Source organism: Neofelis nebulosa, chromosome X (assembly GCF_028018385.1).
Source record: "Neofelis nebulosa isolate mNeoNeb1 chromosome X, mNeoNeb1.pri, whole genome shotgun sequence".
Lineage (NCBI taxonomy): Eukaryota > Metazoa > Chordata > Mammalia > Carnivora > Felidae > Neofelis > Neofelis nebulosa.
The window spans coordinates 2090039-2115495 of NC_080800.1; the positions used below are offsets into that span (position 1 = coordinate 2090039).

General features: G+C 46.4%; 1 protein-coding gene and 1 long non-coding RNA gene across 3 annotated transcripts in view; both read right to left on the reverse strand.

The window, feature by feature from the left end:
- Window positions 1-3443: 3443 nt before the first annotated feature.
- Window positions 3444-8490, reverse strand: LOC131502480 (uncharacterized). The gene is made up of 2 exons (XR_009257064.1): window positions 4285-8490; window positions 3444-4058 (listed from the first exon to the last, which is right to left on the reverse strand). It is a non-coding gene; the product is annotated as an uncharacterized LOC131502480 (long non-coding RNA).
- Window positions 8491-14552: 6062 nt separating this feature from the next.
- Window positions 14553-25457, reverse strand: part of PRKX (protein kinase cAMP-dependent X-linked catalytic subunit) — a 75341-nt gene continuing 64436 nt past the window's right edge. The window contains exons 7-9 of one of the 2 annotated variants that reach the window (XM_058714338.1): window positions 23407-23484; window positions 20774-20928; window positions 14553-18979 (exon numbers count right to left, since the gene is read on the reverse strand). In XM_058714338.1, the coding sequence (XP_058570321.1) occupies window positions 20803-20928; window positions 23407-23484 (204 nt within the window). In that variant the 3' untranslated portion in view covers window positions 14553-18979; window positions 20774-20802. Of the gene's footprint in view, window positions 18980-20767; window positions 20929-23406; window positions 23485-25457 lie in introns of both variants that reach the window. The other variant, XM_058714337.1, reaches the window with a different exon arrangement.

Consider the following 25457-nt stretch of genomic DNA (forward strand, 5'->3'; position numbering starts at 1 on the left):
CTACCTCCTTCCCTCTTTCTCTCCTTCCTTCCTTCCCTCCTTCCTTCCTTCTCTCCTTCCCTCCTTTTCCCACCATGACACACGTTAATGAGCCTTCCGATAACTCACTTCTGTTCTAGAGTTCATGGCCCAACATGTCAATAAAGTATTATAAGTGATTACTCTAAAAACCCAGGTCTCTGGACCAAAAATAGCATAAATCTAAGGTAATCCAATGGAGGATCTGTACCTTAGATTACTACTGGTCCAAACTTTCCTTTTTGTTCATTAAAACCACTTCTGTGTTTTGGAGCCATGCAATCCAGATGTCTTGTGGTGACCATCGGAAGAGACATTCTCTGGCTTGTCTTTTCCCTTTTCTAGAAATCTCAGGAAAAACCCACTTGTCATGACTGCCCTGTGGATGCACACATTGTTATTTGTTGCAACCAGTTCATGTGCAAAGCACATTTCGCATACACTGAGTTTGTCTCCAGGAAAAACAACTTCATTTAAAGCCAGTACGTCTCTCTCATGTTGGCCACACTTGGGATTCAATAGACTTCTGCCTTCTAGGTCATTGTTTCACCAAAACAAAATGTCACAGCACATGGCAAGCCAGCGAATTTATTAATTCAAAATGCTTTCCTTTGCCTAGGGACATAAAGCCCACCTGTATAAATATGGGATGGCCAGGAACGAACTGTTTACTTATTGTTGTAAAGCCTTAAAGACAGTAGGAAGTGAGTCTCGTGTTTATTTTTTCTACACAAATTAGTACTGAAGTCCCCGGCAACATCAGGATGAGTGTGAGAACCTGAATTGATAGGAATATAATAAAACATTTACTAAATTGCACAGAGTATGTTGTCCGTAGTTACCGCACACAACGTCAGAATCGTTCGTGCTCCCGGTGGACAGCAGGATATGCTTGCAGACAATGCCCCCCCGTCGCAGAAATGCGAGCCCACTTGAATTTATTGTCCGTAACGTGAACAGCTTTGCCAACTCTGGGACAAAAGCCAACCTGAAGAGTTCTACGTTGTTAACAAAAGAACTATCTTGGGTGGAATGACTGACTCTCATTCTCTTATTTGTTAAGATTTGTTTTCTTTAAGTCAATCCTATTTAGACTGCTTTTTGAGTGAAAGCATGTGGAGATCACAGGACGATTTTTCATCGGTCACAAACAATTTGTAACATCGTCCTTTGACGATGGCTGATGGTTTAGCGCATGAGGATACGGGATGCACACTTACCCTTACCACTAACACATCAACCAGTTGCATTTCAACGGGGGGGGGGCAAAAATGAATGATTTGTAAGAATAAGTAAGCACATTGGAAAGAAAAACGAGCTATTTCTACAGAGTAAGTATGCTGCACGGAAATTTGGACATACTTATACTTAAAAGTTCCTTATGTTAAGTCTAAGTAAATAAGTTGTCTTAAATGAGTAACTTTTAAAGGATAAGTATGTCCCATGCAAATGTGGGACATGCTGGTACTTAAAAATTATCCATCATTGGGGCGCCTGGTACTTTAACATTATTCATCATTGGCTCAGTTGGTTAAGCGTCCAACTCCGGCTCAGGTCATGATCTCATGGTCAGTGAGTTCGAGCCCTGCGTCGGGCTCTGTGCTGACAGCACAGCCCATTTCAGATTCTGTGTCTCCCTCTCTCTCTGCCCCTCCCCTGTTCATGCTCTGTCTCTCTGTGTCTCAAAAATAAACGTTAAAAATAAAAATAAAAATAAATAAAATTATTCATCATTTACCCCAAACTCAAGTTTAACCGAGCCTCCTATATTTTATCTGGCAAAGCTACCATTACGATCATAAACTAGTGCTTTTGTTTTTAAGTAGCAGATGTTAGTATAATAATACCATCTTGGTGTAGGAGGAACATTTAAACATGGTCCTTCTGAAGCCACTTTTGCAAATCAGATCTTATGTTGTCTTAAGTCTATGTGACTGTCCACCAGGGGCAATTTGCTCCAGACGTCTCTGCAGGATTAGAAGTCCGCACCAGTCACCAAACGTGTGACCCTCTCATTGTGCAATTTGACGCTCAGCCATGGAAACTGTCTGGGATAAAGCCCACAAAGGCAAAAGGGGCAAAACAAAAGAAAAATCTCCTAAGGCGGCAAATGGTTGTCCTATGTGTTTGTACCTAAGTCAAGCCCTATACTCATGATACCTACTTTTTTAGTTAATTTATTTATTTTCGAGAGAGAGAGAGAGAGAGAGAGCAAGGGAGGGGCAGAGAGGGTGAGGGCGAGAGAGAGAGAGAGAGAGAGAGAGAGAGAGAGAATCCCAAGCAGGTTCCATGCTGTCAGCACAGAGCCTGATGCAAGGTTTGAACTCATAAACTGTGAAGGGCACCTGGCTGGCTCAGTTGGTTGAGCGTCCGACTTTGGTTCAGGTCATGATCTCACGGTTTATGAGTCCGAGCCCCACGTCAGGCTCTGTGCTGACAGTTCCTGGAGCCTGCTTTGGATTGTGTGTCTCCCTCCCTCTCTGCCCCTCCCCTACTCACTCTCTGTCTCTCGCTCTCAAAAATAAATAAGCATTGAAAAAATTTTTTTTAATTTGAACTCATGAACCATGAGATCATGACCTGAGCTGAAATCAGTAGTCGGACGCTTAACCAACTGAGCCACCCAGGGAGACCTGAGACCTCCTTTCTTAACTCATCCCTGCTTTCTGTTCCCTTGCCTTTTCTTTCTCTGTGAGGGAATAAAGGGGGTTCCCCTGGTTCCCAGCACCATCATGGGCCTTGAGACATTACAGAGAGAGTGAACACGAAGAGGTTGCAAGTATGCATTGTTACAAAAAAATACAAAGCAGCGTCTCCTAGAATATTCAAGAATCAATGGTTTTTCCTTGAATCAAGTTCTAGAAAGCTTGCCCTCCTCATGAATGTCCAAAGCCCCTGCTTTTTTGCAGAGTGGGGGCCGGTTACTGGGGAGGGGTAAGTAGGCAAGGAGCCCTCTTGGGGCTCTGGTTATTACAGATGCTCTGGACGCTGGGGGGCTATTCTGGATTGTGGCTAGTCTGGAGTACTTGAGCTAGAGACCCATGCGATCTGGCAAAAACATGGCCGACAACTGTCCCTACCAGAGAGGTTCCTGCAGGATGATGTGAGAGAGAGGAATTTGGAGAGCACCTCGTCCCCACGGAACCTGGCTGGCATGGCCGCCCATTCACAGAGGAGACGTATCTGAGGAACAAACGCGGCCAGAGGTCAGCCTGACCCCAGGCAGGAGAAAATCAGAGCTAGATCAGTCGTTCCCAATGTCCTTCTTGGGTCCAAACAGAAATGGAATTACTTTCAGTGTAGTTCTGCAGTGTGTGTGCATGCGACTCGCTAAGTACATCGTCATTAATGCAAGAAATATGGTTCTTGCCTTCGCTGGAGAGCCGACATTGAACAGACATTATAAATCATTATAGGATCTACTGTTGATGTCGACATTATTTATTTACATCATGTTTTCCTAGCAGCCGGGATGGGGGAGTTCGCTCAACCAACTCCTGGCAAGAGCAAACACTTTCACACTGAGCTACAGAAAACTCGTAAGAGCAGCATCGTCTATGGGGCCACACGCATCCTGTGTTCTTCCCATAATCATGGTGGTGGTCACTGTGCCTGACCTTTGGTCTTGACGAATGAACGGGGAAGAAGAGAATTCCAGTAACGAAGGTGTTGTCCCTCGTGAAAAATGACAAAGCACAGAGGCACCTGGGTGGCTCGGACGGTTAAGCGTCCGACTTCGGCTCAGGTCATGAGCCCAAAGTTCTTCGTGAGTTCAAGCCCCGCGTCTGGCTCTGTGCTGACAGCTCGGAGCCTGGAGCCTGCTTCCGATTCTGGGTCTCCCTCTCTCTCTGCCCCTCCCCTGCTCGTGCTCTGTGTGTGTGTCTCCCTCTCAAAAATAAACATTAAAAAAAAATTGTTTTAAATGACAAATCACAGATGCTCTCATGGACTGTCCTGCATGAGGCTCAGCCCATTCTGTGTGCTGCTAAATGTCCATTTCAAGCTGTGCTAATGGTGTTCCGCACTGTTAAATACTTCAACTGGACTAATAAAAATAGAAATGTTGAGGGGCGCCTGGGTGGCTCAGTCGGTTAAGCATCCGACTTCGCTCAGGTCATGATGTCACGGTCCGTGAGTTCGAGCCCCGCGTCGGGCTCTGTGCTGACAGCTCAGAGCCTGGAGCCTGTTTCAGATTCTGTGTCTCCCTCTCTCTCTGCCCCTCCCCTGTTCATGCTCTGTCTCTCTCTGTCTCAAAAATAAATAAACGTTAAAAAAAAAAAATAGAAATGTTGACACCTCCCTCTTGCTACACAGTGGCCCCATGAAAGCCTCATATTCTCATGTCACGTAACATAAACTCACAGTGGGGTTTTACCTTTCCTTGTCTGTTGTTTTCTACACTTGAACACGGTCCTTACCCTTATTTGGAGGAGGTATACCAGGCATAACACATCGAAGCCAGAACCAGAGTTGATTTTTTCCCCCCGGTCTCTGTTGGATAGCCCAAATACGACAAAAATAACAACCCATCTCTTAACGCGTGAAGACTTGCTGTGGTACTAAAACAGATTTCTTTGAATTTATTGTATTGATTTATTATTTATTTTTCATTTTAAGTAGGCTCCATGCCCAACTTGGGGCTTGAACTCACGACCCTGAGATTCATACACACATGCTGTATTGACTGAGCCAGCCAAGGCTGCCCACACCGAAATATATTTTACAAAGGAAAGGTGCTTTCGACTTTTGGCAACTTCCTGCAATACATTAAAACATCTGCGTTTTTCCGATGCCGCAGGCACCACACTATAACCCCAAAATAGACTCTGAAATGATCTGGTTTGAGGCTTGTACAAAACTAACGAGCAGGCGTTAGATCAGCTAGCCCTATTTAAAAAAAAAAAGACAGAAACCATGAAAACGTACAAAAATAATCACTGTTCTCCCTCTAATGACCCAAAAATTAAAAAGTACGTTGTTCCTGATAACCTGTAGTTACCTAGCTGATGGGGGAAGGGGGATACTGTGCAGTGTATACCGGGAATGCCTCATTATCTAGACTGAACGTTTGCATAACGGTAATTTTCCAATTACTCTGAAAGGGCATCGTTTACCTGTTTCTAAGAACTGTGACGTATGGTCTCCTGAGGATTTGCTTTCTTGTGCGTGCCTGTCATGCCTAACACAAGTCTGTGCCTCTGCTGTGACACGGCCCACCAAGGCTCCCTCTGGAAATGCCCCAGAGAGAAGGGGCCTGTCTGCCCAGGGGGCCGCACTCGCCCACAACACGGTGGCGGTATTTAAACATGAGCTTTGTTGTCGAAACTCAAACTACAGGGCAATGGCGGAGAACCCATTCCAAGTTGTTCTCAACAATCTGCCTCCATTTCCCACCATTGCCACGTGCTTCCTGGCTAGGCTTCCAGAACTTTCTTTTGGATGCGGGTCCCACAAATGCACACTGACAGATGTATATAGTTCCCCCAGGGGGCATCCTTTTTACCCCAGAAGCAGTCACGCGGTACTCTGAATTTGGCAAATCGCTTTTTACATGTCGGTAGGTCTTAGAAATCTTCTCCTGATGCAAGAGATGTTTATCCATTTTGTTTCTCTATCTTTTGTGCTTTTTTTCTCCCTTTCAAGATTTAATTGATGGTTATGTCCGAAGCCACTTTTCTCTTATTTTGGTTAGTTTCTTAGTACTTTGCATTGAGAACACTCAAAACAAAACAAACAGTCTGATAATCCCACTGCAGAGAAATTTTTGTTGCCCTTTGTTTCGGTAAGCGAGGTGCGTCCCCAGCAAGAAAATTCAAGAGTACCGATGTCGTATCTTCTTCGTACGTGTCTCGCAGATGTAAATCATTAAGAAAACGTAACAGAAGGGGCAGAAAACATAAATAAATATCTCACCCACTGAAAAGCAGCATGTAGAAAGTAACATACAAGAAACGGTCAATATGGTTCACTTAAAAAATGCCACAAATCAGGGGCGCCTGGGTGGCTCAGTCGGTTAAGCGTCAGACTGAGCTGGCTCAGGTCATGATCTCACGGTTTGTGAGTTCGAGCCCCGTGTCGGGCTCTGTGCGGACAGCTCAGAGCCTGGAGCCTGCTTCGGATTCTGTGTTTCCCCCTCTCTCTGCACCTCCCCTGCTCTGTCACTCTCTCTCTCTCAAAAATAAACGTTGAAAAAAAGCTTTTAATGAAAATAAATTAAAATCCCAGAAAGTTTTTAAAAAGCCACACATCAAGGTGAAATAGTACTTTTTCCCTACAAAATTGACAAAAAAATTGTTTTAAATCCCACACAGGATCCGTGCTGTCAGCACAGAGCCCGACGCGGGGCTCGAACCCACGGAACCATGAGATCATGACCTGAGCTGAAGTCAGATGCTTCATGGACTGAGCCACCCATGCCCCCCTCAGCATTATTTTCCCCGGGAGAAGTGACTCGGGCAACACCACTGCCCAAGACCTCGTAAACAAATTAATATACCATTAGCATTATAATGCTATAGGTCATAAATTAAGATACTATCATGATTATAACAAATTAATAAACTACTATAATAAATTAATACGTTACCATCGGCTTCTACTTGGACGCAAGAATTACCGTCCACTATAACCTCCTGGCTGTTCACAGCAAGTGGACAATAACATACTTTAGAAATTGTGCTCGTGTATTTTCAAATATTGTAGAAATACGGTGGGCCCACATTGGCTACCGCGCTTCCCAACGTTAACACACACACCGTACTCACAATATAAAGTGGCCGCCGGTGAAACATGAAATTAATGAGAGTTTTATTTGGCATTCATAACCTAAAATAACAGGCAAGACCTTCCCTAGGGGATCAGGGGCTAAGTTCACAAGGTGAATGGATGGTGTAGAGTGATGTATAACGATTTCTTTATAACGTGTGTTCCACATCGTGACTCCACGGGAGAGCACGTCATGCTGGAAAAGAGAAGCTATCTATCGGGTTGAAGACAGACTCACGGAAGCAAACACAGAGTCTCGAGTCAGACTCGGGTATCCCGGGAAGCAGGAATGTCCAACAAGGGGACTCTTGTATACACAGGGAGAAGACAGACTCGGGAAAGACAGAAATGGGGCCAGGCAAATGGGGCCTGTGGCAGGCGTTGCTGTAGGGACGTCCTAAATCAGCAAAGGGGCCAGGGCATCCAGAACCGAGTGAGCAGAGAAGAAACAGAGTCACACATGCCGGATGGCAGAGCACGGGCGGCTTTGCACACATTGTGAGGATGCTGTCTTAGCTCGCGGTGCAACGGGGAGCCACCGCGTGGTGTTGTGCAGACAGAGATGCAGGAGAAGAACGAGCATCACTAATGAGTAAATGGGAGCACAGTGCATCTAGGTTGGCCGCCATCTTGGGTCCAGGGAGACACACAACTGCACTCGAACCCAGGTCTCTGAATCAGCGTCCAGGGTTCCTCCAACCACCCAGCACGTCTCCGTCTGCTTACGATTCCCCACACTGCTCGTTTAAATATTTTGTCTTTGCAGAGGATCAAACGTTGGTGACGTTCAAGAGAAAGTCCAAGATGGAGTCAGAAGTAGGAAATAGGATCCATGAAAAAATGCCTTTGCACGCCCCACAGCAAAATGCACACCCCACACGGGCATCTTCAACAGCTCCTTCCTCCCTTTGTTAGGTTCTTTCTGTCTGTCTCGGCGGGCGGACCTCTGGTTGCGTGAACTGGTTTGGATCCAACTGGAAGACTGCACAAGGCGAGCTCACACTCCTGGTTTGATGCGTTGGTGAGACGCATCCGAGCTTTCCAAGTGTGGTGATTCAGGCTCTTGCTTGGGCACCAGGATCAATCATGTTGTAAGCGTTTAAATGAAGCTGGTCACTGAGGTCCTGTTTTCCTCTTTGCTTTCTTTGTTGGCCACCCTTCAGTGGTCCCTGACATCAAAATACTCGTCAAGACCGTGGTTTCGAACCCGGGGTGATTTTACCTCCAGGGGACATTTGACAACATCTGAGGACATTTTGGGTGGTCACTACTGGAAAGGAGGGGGATGCTACTGGCAAGTGGTGGGTGGAAACTTAGGGACACCGCCCAACACCTTATGGTGTATAGGACGCCCCACCCCAGAGAGTGATCTGGCCCCAAAAGCCCAAGAATGAACCGTGTAGTCAGCGGCCAGTGTTACAAGGGGTGTTGTTGGTAGATCTGGAGGTAAAACTAGGAAAAGGTAAGACTAAAATCAGGAAGCCCTAGGGTTTCTTTATGAGAATACCATAGCCTTGTCTCATTAGCCAAGAATATTTTATAAATAGAGAGTCTGAGTAAAAACAATAGAGAAAGAGCAGTTATACTTTTGTATCGTTTAATACAACTGTAAAGTCGACGTAACCATGACCAAAGTAGACATTGACAGTCATGTGAACTTATGCATGGCTAAGTAGGTTTTATTCCTGTGCTATGTTTAAGACATAGGGTATTGGGGCGCCTGGGTGGCGCAGTCGGTTAAGCGTCCGACTTCAGCCAGGTCACGATCTCACGGTCCGTGAGTTCGAGCCCCGCGTCAGGCTCTGGGCTGATGGCTCGGAGCCTGGAGCCTGTTTCCGATTCTGTGTCTCCCTCTCTCTCTGCCCCTCCCCCGTTCATGCTCTGTCTCTCTCTGTCCCAAAATAAATTAAAAATGTTGAAAAAAAAAATTAAAAAAAAAAAAGACATAGGGTATTTACCATATTAACTAAATATCATGCTATCTACGTATTAGTATACTTCAAAGTGTTCAAAGACGGTAAAATCTTGGATTGCGAGTAACTTGCTCAGTGAGTGTTCCGCAAGACAAGCAAAGATTTCTAATAAATTTTCACCTGATAAACGAGTTATGTCTTACAATACAAGTGGTACCTGATGCGGAATGTCACATGATCAGAACTGAGCCAATGGGTGTTCTCGCTCTCTCTCTCTCCCTGTCACTGCAGGATTGTGGGCGATCGTCAATGCAGTGTCACATTTTTGAGAAATCCTCAAAAGGACGCAAAGGTAAGTGTCCCTGGATAGGTTCCTTGTTAAAGCTGCACATAAAGAAAAACATTCCATTGAGCCAATAGATACCAGTGGCTCCATTAGTGATCGTGAAAGTCGTCCTACACAATAACCCTCCTCTCTCTTGTCTCCCTCACACCAGCCCCGAAGGTGTTCAAAGGAAAGTGCAGGTTAACTTATTGTTTTCATTTTGTATTTTCTTTATTATTTGGTATTACATTACAGTATTGCAATCATTTTTATACGACTATTTTCGGGTTGTGGAACGAATCATCTGAGTTTCCACCATTATGAAGAAATTCGCTTTGATCTACAAGCACTTTGGATTACAAGCATGTTTCTGGAACGAATTACGCTCACAAACCAAGGTTTTACCGCAATTAGTTTTAAATATTCAATATTACAAAGGTGAGGGGGCCAACGCACACCTCAAAAAAACAAAGAGTTTTAAAAGTGGGTTATCCACTTTTAAAAGTGGGTTATCCACAAAATCTGCTACTGTACCAAAACCCTACAATGAGTGTGCTTCATCATTACTTAAAGAATGTTCTCCAAAGTGCAGAAGCAGACTTTCAGAAGACCCATGCACAGAAAACAGGAATAATGAAAATAGATCAAGGAAAGAAAATAAAAGTCTGGGGTTGAGAGAGGGTACATGGTTAAGTATTTGAGGGGCTTCCATTGCTGGCAAGGACAAGCTGGATTCTTTTTTTTTTTTTTTCAATGCTTTTAATGATTATTTATTTTTTTTTTTTTTTTTTTTTTTTTTTTTTTTAAATTTTTTTTTTCAACATTTTTTTTTTTTTTATTTATTTTTGGGACAGAGAGAGACAGAGCATGAACGGGGGAGGGGCAGAGAGAGAGGGAGACACAGAATCGGAAACAGGCTCCAGGCTCCGAGCCATCAGCCCAGAGCCTGACGCGGGGCTCGAACTCACGGACCGCGAGATCGTGACCTGGCTGAAGTCGGACGCTTAACCGACTGCGCCACCCAGGCGCCCCGTAATGATTATTTATTTTTGAGAGAGACAGCATGAGCAGGGGAAGGGGCAAAGACAGAGGGAGACATAGAATCCGAAGCAGGCTCCAGGCTCCGAGCTGTGAGCACAGAGCCCAACATGGGGCTCGAACTCATGAACCGTGAGATCATGACCTGAGCCAAAGTCAGATGCTTAACTGACTGAGCCACCCAGGCGCCCAGCACAAGCTGGATTCTTAAGGCTCAGAAGCCACACCTCTGATCTGAAGTAGTCAAGAGAAATGCCTGGAAATCCCCAGTACCTCTTTTCCTTGGAAAAGAGAACACTCCAGTGTATCGAGAACTCCCAACGCCTGTGCAGATCGTGCACAAGAATTATGAAAGGTTCGTGCAGGGTCCGGCTGCCTCGTCGCCAGCTGCCAACAGCTGACAAAGATATTCCACCTCCATTAGGAAGGGAGGTCCATCCAACTGGATTCCCAAAGCAGACTGTAAAATGTAACGGCAATATCCAATGACCATGGGAATTTTGACCCAAAGTTGTAAAACAGAAACAACCAAAAAGGAAAAAAAAAAAAAGTTGGACCTGTTTTCTGTCAAAGTATAAATTTATAGAGATTGAGAATCAGAGCTGTGGAAAAGAAAATATTACATAATGACGGACCATTAATAACTGCCTTGTAAAATGCTCCTATATCGGCCAGAAGGTGGGTGTGTGCCATGTGGGATAATGGTTTCTTCTCGACCCCAGCTGGCTTTCAATCCTGCCTTCAATCGCCAATACCGAGCTCTGATTTAACACGAAAAAGTAAGGAGAGTCAGTGTTTTTTTTCTAACACGGACCAAGACAGAAGCGTGGGTCATGCATTCAATTCTCTGGGTCCCCACTAATACTAAAAAGGGGCGCCTAGGTGGTTCAGTCCACTGAGCGTCCGAGTTTTGTTTTCGGCTCAGGTCACGATCCCAGGGTCATGGGATTGAGCCCTGAGGTCGGGCTCCATGCTGAATGTAGAGCCTGCTTGGGATTCTGTCTCTTTCCCACAACGCCCCTCTCCCCTATTTGCATTGTCTCTCTCTCTCTTTCTCGCTCTCTCAAAATAAATAATAATTACAACAATAATAAAAATAAATAATAATAAATTTGAAATGAAAGAGTGTTCTATTTACACATTAATAAAGCCACATTTGCTCACCTTTGGTTTCAGGTTTGGGTTCCAGATAGTTCTGCCAAATACGCCACAGTGAGGGTCTGAAAAATCACAGCTTATGGGATCTCCTCTTAAGCCCCAAGGCTGTGTAAGATTATATTCCGTAGCTAAAATTTAAAAAAAGACAAGAAATACCCAGTGTTGGCAAGGATGTGTAGAAAAAGGACCCCTCGTGCACTGTTGGTGGGAATGCAAACTGGTGCATCTGCTCTGGAAAACAGTACGGAGGTTCCTCAGAAAGTTAGAAATAGAACTACGCTATGATCCAGTAGTTCCCCTACTGAGTACTTAACCAAAGAAAACAAAAGCATTAATTCAAGAAAGAAAAGAAAAGCGTGAATTCAAAAAGACACACACGCACACCTACGTTTACAGCAGCATATTTACAACAGCCAAGATACAGAAGCAACCCAAATGTCCATCGATGGATGAATGGATAAAGAAGATGTGGTCTATATATACGATGGAGCATTACTCGGCCATCAAAAAGGATGAAACCTTGCCATTTGAGACATGGATCTAGAAGGTATCACGTTAAGTGAAGTAAGTCAGACTTAGGAGGACAAATACTATGATTTCACTCATACGTGGAATCTGAAAAGCCACACGTATGAATAAACAAGCCACCAAAAAGCAGAAACAGACCCATAAATGCAGAGAACAAAGCAGCAGTATGATGGCCCATGGTGGCTACACATGTGATGAGCACAGTGTCAGGTGTAGAAACTCTGTCACGTGCGGAACTCTGTCCACGGCAAAACGGGTATTTCCAGGGCATTATAACGCCAAGAGCTCAGATCTCGGACCTTTGTTCATTTCCCACTTACTGGACTGATACCACTTTGTAAACCTTGCCCGTTGTGGGGTTCCCCCCTTTTCCCAAGGCGCTGGTTTTAAGCCTCCTGCACACAAATTCTGATTCATTATTAAGACTCGTTCTTTGGCCAGTGGCTTTCCGAGACATTGCCCCCGAGGGGACTGTAAGAGCTGAGTCTGCACCGGGCTGGAAGCCAGACGTGTATAACGAGATACAAAAGCCCGAGTCTTTTCTCTGTGATGTCCTTGAGAATGAAGATCGTTTGGGATGAAACTGAAGGCCGGCAGGTCTCCGCCTCGGCTGGTCTTTGGCTAGGGAAGAGACGGGGAAACGGGGAGTCGCTGTTCGGTGGGTATGAGGTCTGGGTTACGCAAGACGAACATTTTTCGGAGATGTACTGTCCCACACCGTGCACAGACCTAGCAACCCTGTAAAGTGGACTGAACATTTTGTTGACGGTCGATCTCCTATTATGTGTTTTTTACCACCATCGAAAAAAAAAAAGCTTATCTCAGCTTCCAAGTTCACAGGGTTTACAAGACCGTTTCTCGCATGCACTTCTGGAAGGAAACGTGCCTGTTCAAATAATCCCTGGGACCGGCAGACTGAGTGGGGGTTTGAGATGGTAGGTTTCTGTGCAAAACAAAACAAAGCATCAAATGCCAAATTCTCGCATAAACACAGTCACTGTTTTATCCAGCGTCCAGTGTTTTCGGGAGAAGGAACACAGAGAATCTGGTTCTTAGCCTCTTTAATGAACGTCTCGTTAGTTTTATTAGGGAAGCGTCACATGGTTCACTGGAATGAGCAGGAACCAGATGTAGCATAAATCTGAGCTCCGTGACGTATTAACTGCGAGATCTCAAACAAATGACTTAGTCTTTCTCAGGCTCAATTCTGCTACCTTTCAAGTGGACACATATCCTATCGTTCACAGTATTTAAGTCCCAGATGATAATGTGTGCCCGGAAGTGGGATTGCTGGCTATGCTTTAACGTTTAAAGGAGCCTTCCTACTATTTTCCAGAGTGGCTACACCAGTTGGCATTCTGACCCGCAGCGCACAAGGGTTCCAACTTCTCGATGCCCTCACCAACGCTGGTTAGGTCTTGTCTTTTTGATGAGCCATTCTAACAAGGGGATGTGATAACTCACTGTAGTTTCGATCGGCATCTCAAAGAAATGTGTGCACAGCTCTGTTCACTGCTGCACTATTTATTCACAAGAACCAAGATACGGAAACGATGAATGAATGGAAAAAAGAGATGTGACACAGAAGCACCTAAGTTTACCTTAACGTTCTGGGGACAAGGTTATCGGATCCTTCTCACAAAAATGCAAAAGGACGGTAAGAGACTTGCATCAACAGAGTGTGCAGTGACTCTACAGAAATTCTGGAACAGTCCCTGCCCGGAAAATGTGGAACCAGAGCCTACGTTGGCCTGCCTGCCCCTGAAAGACTCCCTCTTCCAAGGGGTCTCCACGAGAGGGGTGCACAAGCTTGGTCACCAGGTAAACAGGCTTCTGTGTGACCCTCAGTTGGTCGTGACATTCTGCTCCCCGGCTGCAAGTGACATCAGTGTTATCAACTATACACGAGTGGGCTTCAGTGATGAAGGCAGGATGTTTTTACCAAGCAGCAAGGGTCAAGCCATGTGAGTAGAGGGAACGTGCAATCAAATAACGTATTTGTTGATAACGATGACGGAGGCACATTCTTAACAAGCGGCAAAGGCAATGTGCACGGTCACTCTCAGGCACCAGGTAAGAATCTGGCAAAGCGTGGCCTGAACAACAGATCCGGCCCCTGAACAGTGCTTTGTTTTAATAAAACTTTATCGGACCACATATTGTCTAGGGAAGCTTTCACGCTCTCTCACAGACACAGTGTGCCCTGTAATGCTGAAAACATTTAGCATCTGGTCCTTTGCAAAAAAAATGATACAATAATACTGTATCGTGTATTTGCAAGTTGCTAAGAAAACAGAATTTAAAAGTTGTCCTCACAAGAAAAATAAGTTTGTAAGTATGTGTGGTGATGGATGTTGGCTACCCGTACTGTGGTGATCATTTCTGCAATATATGTGGGCACCCAATCTTTACGTCGTATACCCGAAACTGAATAGTGTCCTCTGTCAATTATACCTCAATAAAAAAATTAAAAGTTGAATTGAAAAAGAGCCAGGGCTGGCCCCTGAACTAGACGAATATAGAAAAGCTTATTCTGTAAATGGAAAAAGCAGAGCAGAAGCAGACTCCTTGGGGCGCCTGGGTGGCGCAGTCGGTTAAGCGTCCGACTTCAGCCAGGTCGCGATCTCGCGTGATCTCGCGTGATCTCGCGTGATCTCGAGCCCCGCGTCAGGCTCTGGGCTGATGGCTCGGAGCCTGGAGCCTGTTTCCGATTCTGTGTCTCCCTCTCTCTCTGCCCCTCCCCCGTTCATGCTCTGTCTCTCTCTGTCCCCCCCAAAAAAAAAAGTTGGAAAAAAGAAGCAGACTCCTTAAAAGATACAAAGTTTTATTAAACAATCCTGGAATGAAGAGTATTATTACATAAATTAGGCAGCAGTAAAATTTTCCTAGGGTATATATACAAATCACAGTGATTTTCATTGTGCAAGATTTGAAAGGATTAGCGACAGGTTATTTTCTTTCTCCACGTGGGAAGCTGCGATGACCCTCCCCATCCCCACCCAGGAATCCCCGTGCTGGCTCGCCGGGGCGCACCGCACTCGCAAAGGCACTCTGTCTCGTGTCTGCGGCCACCCCACTGGACCGCCACGGGGACCCCGTGATGCGCGGGCGACCCAGCCAGGTGGCCCCGTGAAGCGCAGCGCAAGAGAGAAGGAAGCTACAGTCGTCACCCAGAGCTGAAAAGCCATCTCAGAGCGCAAGGCGCGCTGAGCGTCAGAAGGCCACAGCTCCCATCCGCTAAAGCACCCACGGAACGACACTTTCTCTCCATTACTCTAAACACAGGTGCCGACCACGGAAGGGCCCATGGAAGTGCAACAGAACGGGTTACAACACAGTAATTTATAGGGAACTGTGACACAGGACTTGCCTTCTACTCTGAAGGTCTGTTCCCTGGGATGCGAAAAGCAAACTCCATAGGAACACGCAACGCTTGCTGACAACTCATGTCCTGCCCTCCACCGCCACTGAGACACGCACACACACAGACACGCAAACACACACACCCCAAACTGCCCACACGCATCATTAACACCAGCGGTCGTGTGCTTGTCTTCTTGGTTTTGGTAGGTGGATGTCGCCCCCTGAAGGCGGCATCATGAGAAGGATCTTCTCACCTCCGCGAGAAAATGGGACACACGGCACACAGGACTGGCCCCACGCCGACGAAACCCACACTCGGTGGACGGACCTCCGGGAAAAGAACAACCCAAGCCTCCCATGCCGGGATCCCCGCCGTGGGAGCCATCAGGGGCTTCTGTGAACCTATTTGTTTCCGGATGTAAAATCAACTGGCTGGAAAAACAAAATCCAACCGAGTATTTCTCCCACACTACGATAACCACGTAGGTGGGATGACAATTTTGAAGTCATCATGGGACGGGACTCGGCGTGACGTGCTCCCGGGGCGGGGGCAGCCCTGGGGACCCACAGGGTGGGGCACTGGGGTCTTTCGGTGAGGGCACGGATTCATATTTTCACAGTTAAAGTGGTCCAAAATCCAGAGGCAACTCAGGTCATACGGAGAAAGGGCCAATGCGTCCCACATGACGCGACTGGGGTACTGGGGATTCTGGGGGTGGGAACACCCACGGGAGCCTTTGGGTAGAGCGGAGAGAGTGAAACACAGCAGGGCAGCAGATGCTTACTCACAGGTGGCTGGGCAGGGGTGGGGAGAGCGATGTGAGAGCCTCACGATGGTGTGAGCGGGGCACGCGGCTGACACGCTGAGTTGGGCTCTCTTTCGACGCATCTTGACTCCAGCCTCAGAAACCACGATGTGCCCCTTGCCTCAACAGATCTGTGCACGACACAGAGGGTTCCCACCTGTGTTGTGCAAGAAGGGGCTGGATGTCGTCCAACAAAATGTAGGATATGCGGTTACGGCCAGTTGCAACTTTATCACCTTCTGAGTTTTGAAGATGTGTATCCAGGCGGGCTGGTGCCCATCCCCTTAGTAAAAAAAAAACAAAAAAAACAATAACAAAAAAAACCGACACCCACCCCTACGTACTTCTTTGCGAAACATTCATTTCCTGAGGATGCTTTTTTAACGGTGTTTGTATTTCAGAAAATATTGCCAAGTCATAAAACTGCATAGGACAAAAGGACTGTACAGTTTTGTTTCTGGTGCGAATTTTGCGAACATTTCCATGACGTTTTTTCACGGCTTTTTTTTTTTTTTTTTTTTTTTGCACACGGATATTTGATCAGATCCCTGAAGATTTGAGAGTGCCCCCCACCAAGTAAACTATTTTTCAGTTATATATAGTGACGGTCCTGGGGGTTTGGGACTCATTTTGATTAAGCCAGTGTTTGTATGACATCACCCTGCTTCATTTACAGCCCAGCCACGGGCAGTTAACACATGGCTTGTGCCACTTGGAATATTGAAATGGCAAGAGTGAGCTTAACACCATCTGGTATTCTTGGAATTCCTTTTAATTTTTAATTTGTGTTGCATGGCTGATGGCGGATGACGATGTTTTTAAAGAACCGTGTGATCCAAGCGTTGCAACGTGGGGTTGTTTTTGTGTGTGTGCATATCTGTCCAAAATTAAGGCAATGCGTTCCGTGCTATCTTGATGCAATTTTCATGCCAGATATTAAATCCGGGACGGTGAGCACGAAACCCAAAAATAGGCGTTTGGGTCCATGTATCTCCGCACAATGTTTCATCGTGTTCAAGAAAGGTGTTTCATTTATTTTTATTTTTCTTAAGCACAAAGCTCCAAAATAATAATAATAATAATAATAATAATTTATTTTTATACGTCAGAGAAGGCGAGATCCCTGCTCTCCCTTGTGGGTTTATATCGGAGCATACAAAGTGACTTTGTTGATTCCGTTTTGGAACATTCAATGGTGAAATAGTTTAGAATCCGCTGGATGTGTGGCCCGTTCTGGACCCTCTCCTTTGTCCACATAGGACGGAGATCGCCCAGCACAGACTGAAAGCACCACTCTGCTGGAACACCCTTTGAAAAGAATTGTCGAGTTCGTCATTACAAAGAGTTTATTTTGCTAAATCTTGTACTCACTCTGACCTTCTCATCGGAGGTCCACCTGAAGAGCAGGTCATTTACGGGAAAGGGGGATACGCTGGACGCCTTGAATTTCACGGTCTTTTAAAAGCTTTTTTATGTGTTGTTCACTCTACATTCAAGTACCAACAGCCCCGGCCTCCTGGGCGTGTGACTGGCATCTGGCCGGACCTGACAGACCACTGCATGGCCTCTGACACTTTGCTGCTTCAGAAAAATGCCTGACTTCCCCACAGGGCAGGTCGTTACACCCGTAGATGTAGCTGCAGAAGGGGTTGGAGGGGGCGCCTGGGTGGCTCAGTCAGCTAAGCGTCCCGATTCGGTTCAGGTCATGATCTCACGGTTCGTGAGTTCGAGCCCCGCGTCGGGCTCTGTGCTGACAGCTCAGAGCCTGGAGCCTCCTTCGATTCTGTCTCCCCCTCTCTGCCCCTACCCCGCTCACACTTGATCTCTCAAAAATAAATAAACATTAAAAAAAAATGAGAAGAGTGGTTCCATGCAGAGAAAAGGCTTTTGCAAGCGCAGCACTGGAAAAGTGTCTCCGAAGGTGCAGACCCAGCAGGTGACTCAAGAACACCTGAGCTGCAGAAACCTTGAGAGGCTCCTCAGGCGACCCTCGCCCCACACCCACGTTCTCCAACACACCTCCCAGGGTATGCGCAGCTCCCCTCCTGGCTGCCCGAGGACACGGATGTTTCCAGGCGAGCATGGGAAGAAAGGAAGGGTACAGAGGGGTCTTGGACATCTGTGGAGGTGTCCTCCTGGCGTCGCCCTGGGCTCTGGAACCTACTAGTTAAGTGCACAGACATCCCTGCAGCAGAAGGTCCTGGTTGAGCCCTACGACCAGTCACACGGACAGAGGTGAGGAGCTCTGCGTTTCCAGAGCACTCACAGGCAGGGGGGAACGGGCAATCCCGTGAGGTCCGTACAGCAAAGTTCAGAATCAGGAAGCGGAAACACAGGGCAGAAGGTCATGGATCACGGACAGCACGGACCCCGAGGACGTCTTTGCGCATCCCGTGTCCTGGGAAGAACCACATCTAGCAACACGCTCAGTGTGGACCACTCCACATCTGCCTTTTCGCCGTGTTGCTAGATGTGTCTCTGCCGTTCTGTTTCAAGAGCTAACGTCACCAGGTATGACGCACTAAAGACAAGAGACGCGGACCCACCACACGAAATTTTCTTCACCACCTACGAAATGCACAGAAGACGACACAAAATGCACACACCGTATCCGTTTTAGGTTCTGTCCCCAAGGAAACAGATTCTTGAAAGAGTGACTCGAAAAATAAAAATCACAGGCTGTGCCAAGTATGAACATGGACATCAACGCACGATGTGCACGCCACTCATACAGTCTTTTTACACACGCACACGCACACCATCTGTGGTGACGGCGGAACACGTTGAGTTCAAACTTATAAAGTGAAGTCTGGGAGGAAAACTGAGATATCACAGTAGGTTCATCGCACTAAGAGAGAAGACAAAATCTACAACCAAACAATTTCCCAAAAGTTCCTACTGTGCAGTAGATTTCCAGTTGTTTAAATAAGGCCAGGTCCATGACTTTCGACGGGTCTCCAGGCTCTTTATATACATCCAGATATATAGAAATACGGAAACGTCCTTATCCCGCGTAGACGACCCCTCTTCTGAGCAATCAGTGTCCCCGGCAGGTTCAAAGTCCTGTTTCTCCCAGGAGACAAGATAAAGGATTTGGTAAGTTTGCAAAATAACGGGGTCAATTTCGTAATAACAGCAATAACTCAAAAGGAACTCAACGATACGCACACACAGGAGGAAACTTTTTCAAAGAAATTCTTATTCCAAACATCCACAAGCAGGGATCGTAAGGGGTGTGAGAGGCTTAATAAAACAAAACACAACAAAACTAAGCAGTCTTTTTACAAAAAAATTTTTTACTGTTTATTTATTTTTGAGAGAGAGAGCGTGAGAGAAGGAGGGACAGAGAGAGAGACACACAGAATCCGAAGCAGGCTCCAGGCTCCAAGCTGTCAGCATAGAGCCCGACGCGGGGCTTGAACCCACAAGCAGTGAGATCATGACCTGAGCTAAAGTCAGACGCTGAACCGACTGAGCCCCCCGGGCGCCCCCAAACTAAGCATTCTTTTAAAGGTGGGTCTCAAATGTGGTATGATGGTGTCATGCATATAGATCACATGGATTTCACAAGCAAATCTCGATCCTGTCTCGATGGGCTTCACCATAGAACCTTCCAGTTAGACAGAACACATTTTATTCTGAGGTCAAATAAAAGCTCAAGTGTGAGGTATCTCCCTTCCAGCTGTCCTAACATCGTCTTCCTTGGGCTAAAAAACATGGAGAAGGCACTCGCAAAGATGAACAGTTAAGACATAGAGTTATCAGTCAGCTCTGGAGGGCAGTATTCACCCTGAGCCTGCCTCTCATCTGTGGCAGACCATTTCGTTTCCCGAAGAAATACCTTCCTACACGGAGACTCACCCCTGATCACTGAGCACGGAAAATGCCGGATCTCTGTTCCACCCCGTGTGCAAAATGACGGAGACAGATTAAAACGTTGGGGCACCCGAATGGCTCAGTCGGTCAAGTGTCCGACTGTTGATTTCGGCTCAGGTCACGATCTCAGGGATCAAGCCCCACGTCAGGCTCTACACTGGCAGCTCGCACCCTACCTGGGATTCTCCTGCTCTCTGCCTCTCTGCCTCTGCTTATGTTCTCTCTCTCTCTCTCTCTCTCTCTCTCTCTCTCTCTCTCTCTCTCAGAATAAACTTAAAAAAAAAATATGAAAATCAAAGTCACCACATAGGCATATCGCTGGCAATATGTCGCCTCTCTTCCTTCACATCATTTTTCTTGCCTTGACATGAGAAGCAAAGCCATAAACTCAGACATTCCACAGACACAGAATCAGAGACCTTCGCAGGTTCCAAGACATGACAGACTCAAAACCCATCCTTCTAAATGTCACACTGAGCTTAGCCAATTTCATACGAGGGATAAGCTGGTATGATCACTTTTTGGTGAAAAGGGACCTAAAAAAAAATACCTTTTTGGAAATACGTGATAAGTGTTACGGGGAAGGTGGTGTGGAGCTCAGGGCTTCCAGAAAGTCGAGAACGCAGGGAGTTTTACGAAAGGAGGCATGCGTCTCTATATTCGGGCACACACACACCTTGCAGGGCTCTTACTCAGACGTACGGATTGTGTCCCTCAGGTCTGTCTGGGGAGGAGGGTGTGGGACGCAATACTGTCTCTGGGCCACCTTGAGTGACACCTTGAGTAACCTTCAGTAACATGCCCCGGGGGGCTGGGGGTAGGGGAGTGCTTCTTAAACAAGCTGATGCTTGGAAGGACCAGGTCAAGTTCTGCTCCCCCGCTCGTGTCCCACTGGATGAGGGAAGCCCCCGTCTTGGTCGACGCAACATCCCCTTGATGAGGGGACGTGTCAACCTCACTGGAGTGCAATTACGGAGAAGAAGATATACCTTCCACGTGTGGATTCGCGTCCTCAGAAATTCTTGAAGACTTCCAAATCCTTCGGCGAGACGGGAGGGGCCGCGTTCCAGTCATTGTCGGGATACGCTTCGAAGTTGGAGGTATCGCCCTCGCCACACAGCTTGGGCACGATGGGTGGCTGTGGGGCCCGGGCAAGACACAAAGGTACGGTTAGGAAGGAACACCGCGCACCGGGAAGGGACGTGCGTCGCAGCGTCTACGGCTTTACGTAAAAATGGAGAGGAATTGGAAAAAAAGAATAAAAAGCACAGAGAACCCAAGCCGTCTTTCCTTTGCTTACGAACATGGGAAGTTTCGAATCTGAAACGGTGCCAGTTTGAGGCACGAAGAGAGGAAACACGCTACCCAGCAGTTGCTCCTTGAAGTCTAGAGGGAGAACCACCCAGATCGCTTGTTAAATGCAGATTCCCAGGCCAGCCGCGGTCTCAGGGATTCTGAGGTAGCTGGTCCAGTGGCCAGAGTTTGGGAAAATCCCAGAAAGATGTCAAGCCTCAGTCCTGCGTTGGTAAAATGAGGTGATCGGCATTGGATAAGAGGTCGGCCAAGATTTCCCGTAGAGGGCCACTGAGTAAATATTTTTGGTTTTGCCCGCTGTAGAATTTCTGTTGTGACTGCTCAGCTCTGGCACTCCAGGGTCAGGCAGCCTCAGACAAAATGTGAATGAAGGGATGTGGCCGTGCACTAATAAAACTTTATTTATAAAAATAAGCAAGGGGCAAGGGTGCCTGGGTGCCTCAGTAGGTTAAGTGTCTGACTCTTGATTTCAGCTGAAGTCACGATCTCATGGTTCATGGGTTCAAGCCCCATGCAGGGCTCTGAGCTGACAGGGTGAAGCCTGCTTGGGATTTTCTGTCTCTTTCCCTCTGCCCCTCCCCCATGTGCGCGCACGTGAGCTCTCTTTTTGTCTCTGTCTCTCTATCAAAATATATAATCATGAGAATTTAAAAAAATAAGCAAGGGGCTTAGGAAGAAATAGAGTAAGAGACTAACACTCAGCCATGGCAATGCGTACCTTCTTTTTTTTTTTTTAAATTTTTTTTTTTTTCAACGTTTTTAATTTTTATTTTTGGGACAGAGAGAGACAGAGCATGAACGGGGGAGGGGCAGAGAGAGGGAGACACAGAATCGGAAGCAGGCTCCAGGCTCTGAGCCATCAGCCCAGAGCCCGACGCGGGGCTCGAACTCACGGACCGCGAGATCGTGACCTGGCTGAAGTCGGACGCTTAACCGACTGCGCCACCCAGGCGCCCCCGTACCTTCTAATATCTATTTGGTTTGGGTTTTTTTTTTCTTTTTTTTTTTTTTAGTGTTTATTTTTGAGACAGAGACAACATGAGTGGAGGAGGGGCAGAAAAAGAAGGAGACACAGAATCGGAAGCAGGTTCCAGGCTCCGAGCTGTCAGCACAGAGCCTGACGTGGGGCTCGAAATCGCGAACCACGAGATCATGACCTGAGCGAAGTCGGAACGCCTAACTGACTGAGCCACCCAGGCGCCCCTCTATTTGGTTTTTGAACAACGAAAATATGTTACTTATTGAATTGGGAAAAATCAGTCAGTTAAAACAATAAAATACTTAAAAGTTAAAAGCAGCTCATTGAGACATTGGTGGTCTGGGCTGAATGTTAGCTTTTGGGTTGGGGGGCCAAGCATTAGCATTTTTTTAGGTCTCTCCATCGAGTCCAAGAAGTATAAGGTTGAGAATGTCACTGTTAAGGAGTCGTGTCAAAAGTACATTCAGTTTAGGGAGGCTCCTGGGTGGTTCAGTGGGTAAAGCGTCCGACTCTCGGTTTCGGCTCAGGTCATGATCTCGCAGTTTGTGGGTTCGAACCTCACATCAGGCTCCATGCTGACAGCGTAGAGCCTCCTTGGGACTGTCTCTCTCCCTTGCTCTCTGCCCCTTCCCCAGTCACTCTCTCTGTCTCTCCCTCAAAAATAAATAAATAAACTTAAAAAATTTTTTTCAGAACTACATTCAGTTTAGGGGTGCTTGAGTGGTTCAGTCAGTTAAGCATCTGACTTCGGTTCATGAGTTCATGGGCTGCACAGTTCATGAGTTCAAGGCACTGAAGTCACAGTTCATGATCTCACAGTTCATGAGTTCAAGGGCTGCATCAGGTTTTCTGCTGTCGGCTCAGAGCCTCCTTCAGGTTGTCTGCCCCCCTCCCTCTCTGCCCTTCCCTGTCTTGCTCTCTCCCTCTCTCTCGGAAATAAACAAACATTAAAAACGTAAGTAACTACTTAACTTTATTTATTACTACTATTTATTTTCATTTTATTTAGTTATAATTATATATAGTTTTATATATGCATATAAGTATATATATTCAGTTCAAAGAATGATCTAGAGAATATTCCTCATCTAATCTACCGCCAGAGGTCTCAACAACCCGTTACCTCCAGGTGTCTCTTTATTGCTAAGACCCAACACCGAACTGGGATGTTGTTGGATTAACGATTTGAGATGCTCTGCTCTGTTACACAAATCAAACAAGGTGTCAGCCATAAACAAACGAGTCACAGGGTCACTCTGTGCCCCTTGTTGACGACAAGTAAAAGACGCCAAGCTGAGACCCACCCGCTTACGTATGTTGTACCTTCAGTTTCCTTTGTGGGACCGCCTCCCAATCCACAGTTCGGAACCACCGGTGTCTTTTCACGTCCTCCGCTCCGTTCTTCAGAAGAAACAGGCACCAACAGCAGACAGAATTTTGAAGGACAGGAAAGAAAATATTCCAGAGAAGGTCTACTGTACTCAGGTTAGTGCGTGCGGGCACACACATGCACGCACACACAAAGTTTGCTGTTTTGAGTAACTGTCCCTGGACCATACGCTATGAGGGGGACACCCGTCAATGAAGCCCTTTGTGCTTTGTTCACTGTCCTTCATAGCAGAAACCTCTGGACCACACATGAACGTGTGATGCCAGCTCAGGCTCCCGAAATAAAGAGAGAGACACGGAGTCATTTCTGAATCTGTCAACTGTGTTCATCTTGATGATTTTCTTTGGTATTTAGTATCCTCATCATACAAACATAGGAACCAAGGTTCACTGAAGGATGTAATTGGCTCGGTATTGGGAAGCTATTAAGTCACATGACTAGGCCTCAAACCCACGATGTCCAACTTCAGAGATCTTGAACAGCCACCCACTCAGCAGTACCTTCCAATTAGAGTCTTAGTGTGTTTGTGGACTAGTAATGGTGTGCTAACGCCTGTGTGTTTCTCAAGTGTGATCCGATGGCCACGTTGCAGACACCGACGGCAGCATGGCCTCTGAAAACCCCTCCCAAGTGTCCGGCCTTCGACCCTCCCTTTATTCTCCCTTTTTATGGTCCTCGGAGCAACTTTTTTAATCGATTAAATGTTGGAAACTGCGGAGAGAGAAATACACGAATTCTGTGACATGGGAAGAAGCCAGTGGATCTGAATGTAACATTTCGTTTGTGAAATGTTTTACAGTGTAGAGCTCATATTTTTAACCTTTTCAATTTTTCATCCTCAAACAGCAAAGCTCTCAATTACTGTATCTACAAAAGGAAAGACATGGTGATGTGAATTGTTTCCACTTTTTTCCTAATCGTATTATTTTGACAACCATTCCTCTTTCCCTATTGGGAAAAAAATACTCTCCCTTCCCTTCTAAGTCAAACAGCAAATACCTGTTGAGTGTTACTGTGAGTGATATGGAGAGAAGGCAAGTAAGATTGGAAGTTTACTCTCAAGTAAGTGAAACTCTATTATGGGTGGTAACGGATTATGCTATACAGATAGAGACAGGTAAAGAGGTAGGTAGTTAGATAGGATGGATAGATAGATAGATAGATACGATGATGGATAGATGATATAGATGACAGGTGATGGATAGATAGGTGGTAATAGATATGATGGATGCATACACAGATAATGGATAAATAGATGATGGATGGATGGATGGATGGATGGATGATACATCAATAGATTATTGATTGATAGATGATGGATGGATGGACGCACGGATGGATGGATGGATGGATGGATAGACAGATGGAAGGATAGATGATGGATAGATAAATAGATGACTGATTGATAGACGATGGATGGATGGACGCATGGATGGATGGATGGATGGATAGACAGATGGAAGGATAGATGATGGATAGATAAATAGATGACTGATTGATAGACGATGGATGGATGGACGCATGGATGGATGGATGGATGGACAGATAATAGACTGATAGATAGATAGATATACAGGGTGGATAGATGGATAGGTGGATGCCAAATAGGCAGACAGGGAGACAGGTAGAACACAAGGAAGAAAGAGTGCACATAAAGGGCATTAACAGGAGAAAACCAGCAAGGTGGGCAGTGAACACGGAGAAAGGTGTGTGGAGGGGTGATTAGCCCACCACGGCTGGCACGAGGCCGCACCATGAAGATCAGTGCACCCTAAGCACTGATCTTAGGGTGGATCAGTTCCTCCCACTGGGGAGGAACCAGGAGGCCGGTGAACGCCAAGCTAAGGCCCTTGGGCTCTACACTGGGAACACACGTCCTTCTCCATAGACAAATGAGTGCGTGGATGGAGAAAGCCTACAATGGGCACACTCGCAGCGGGAAGCTACAACCACCACCCCGGAAGGCAGGGACACACCCTGACAA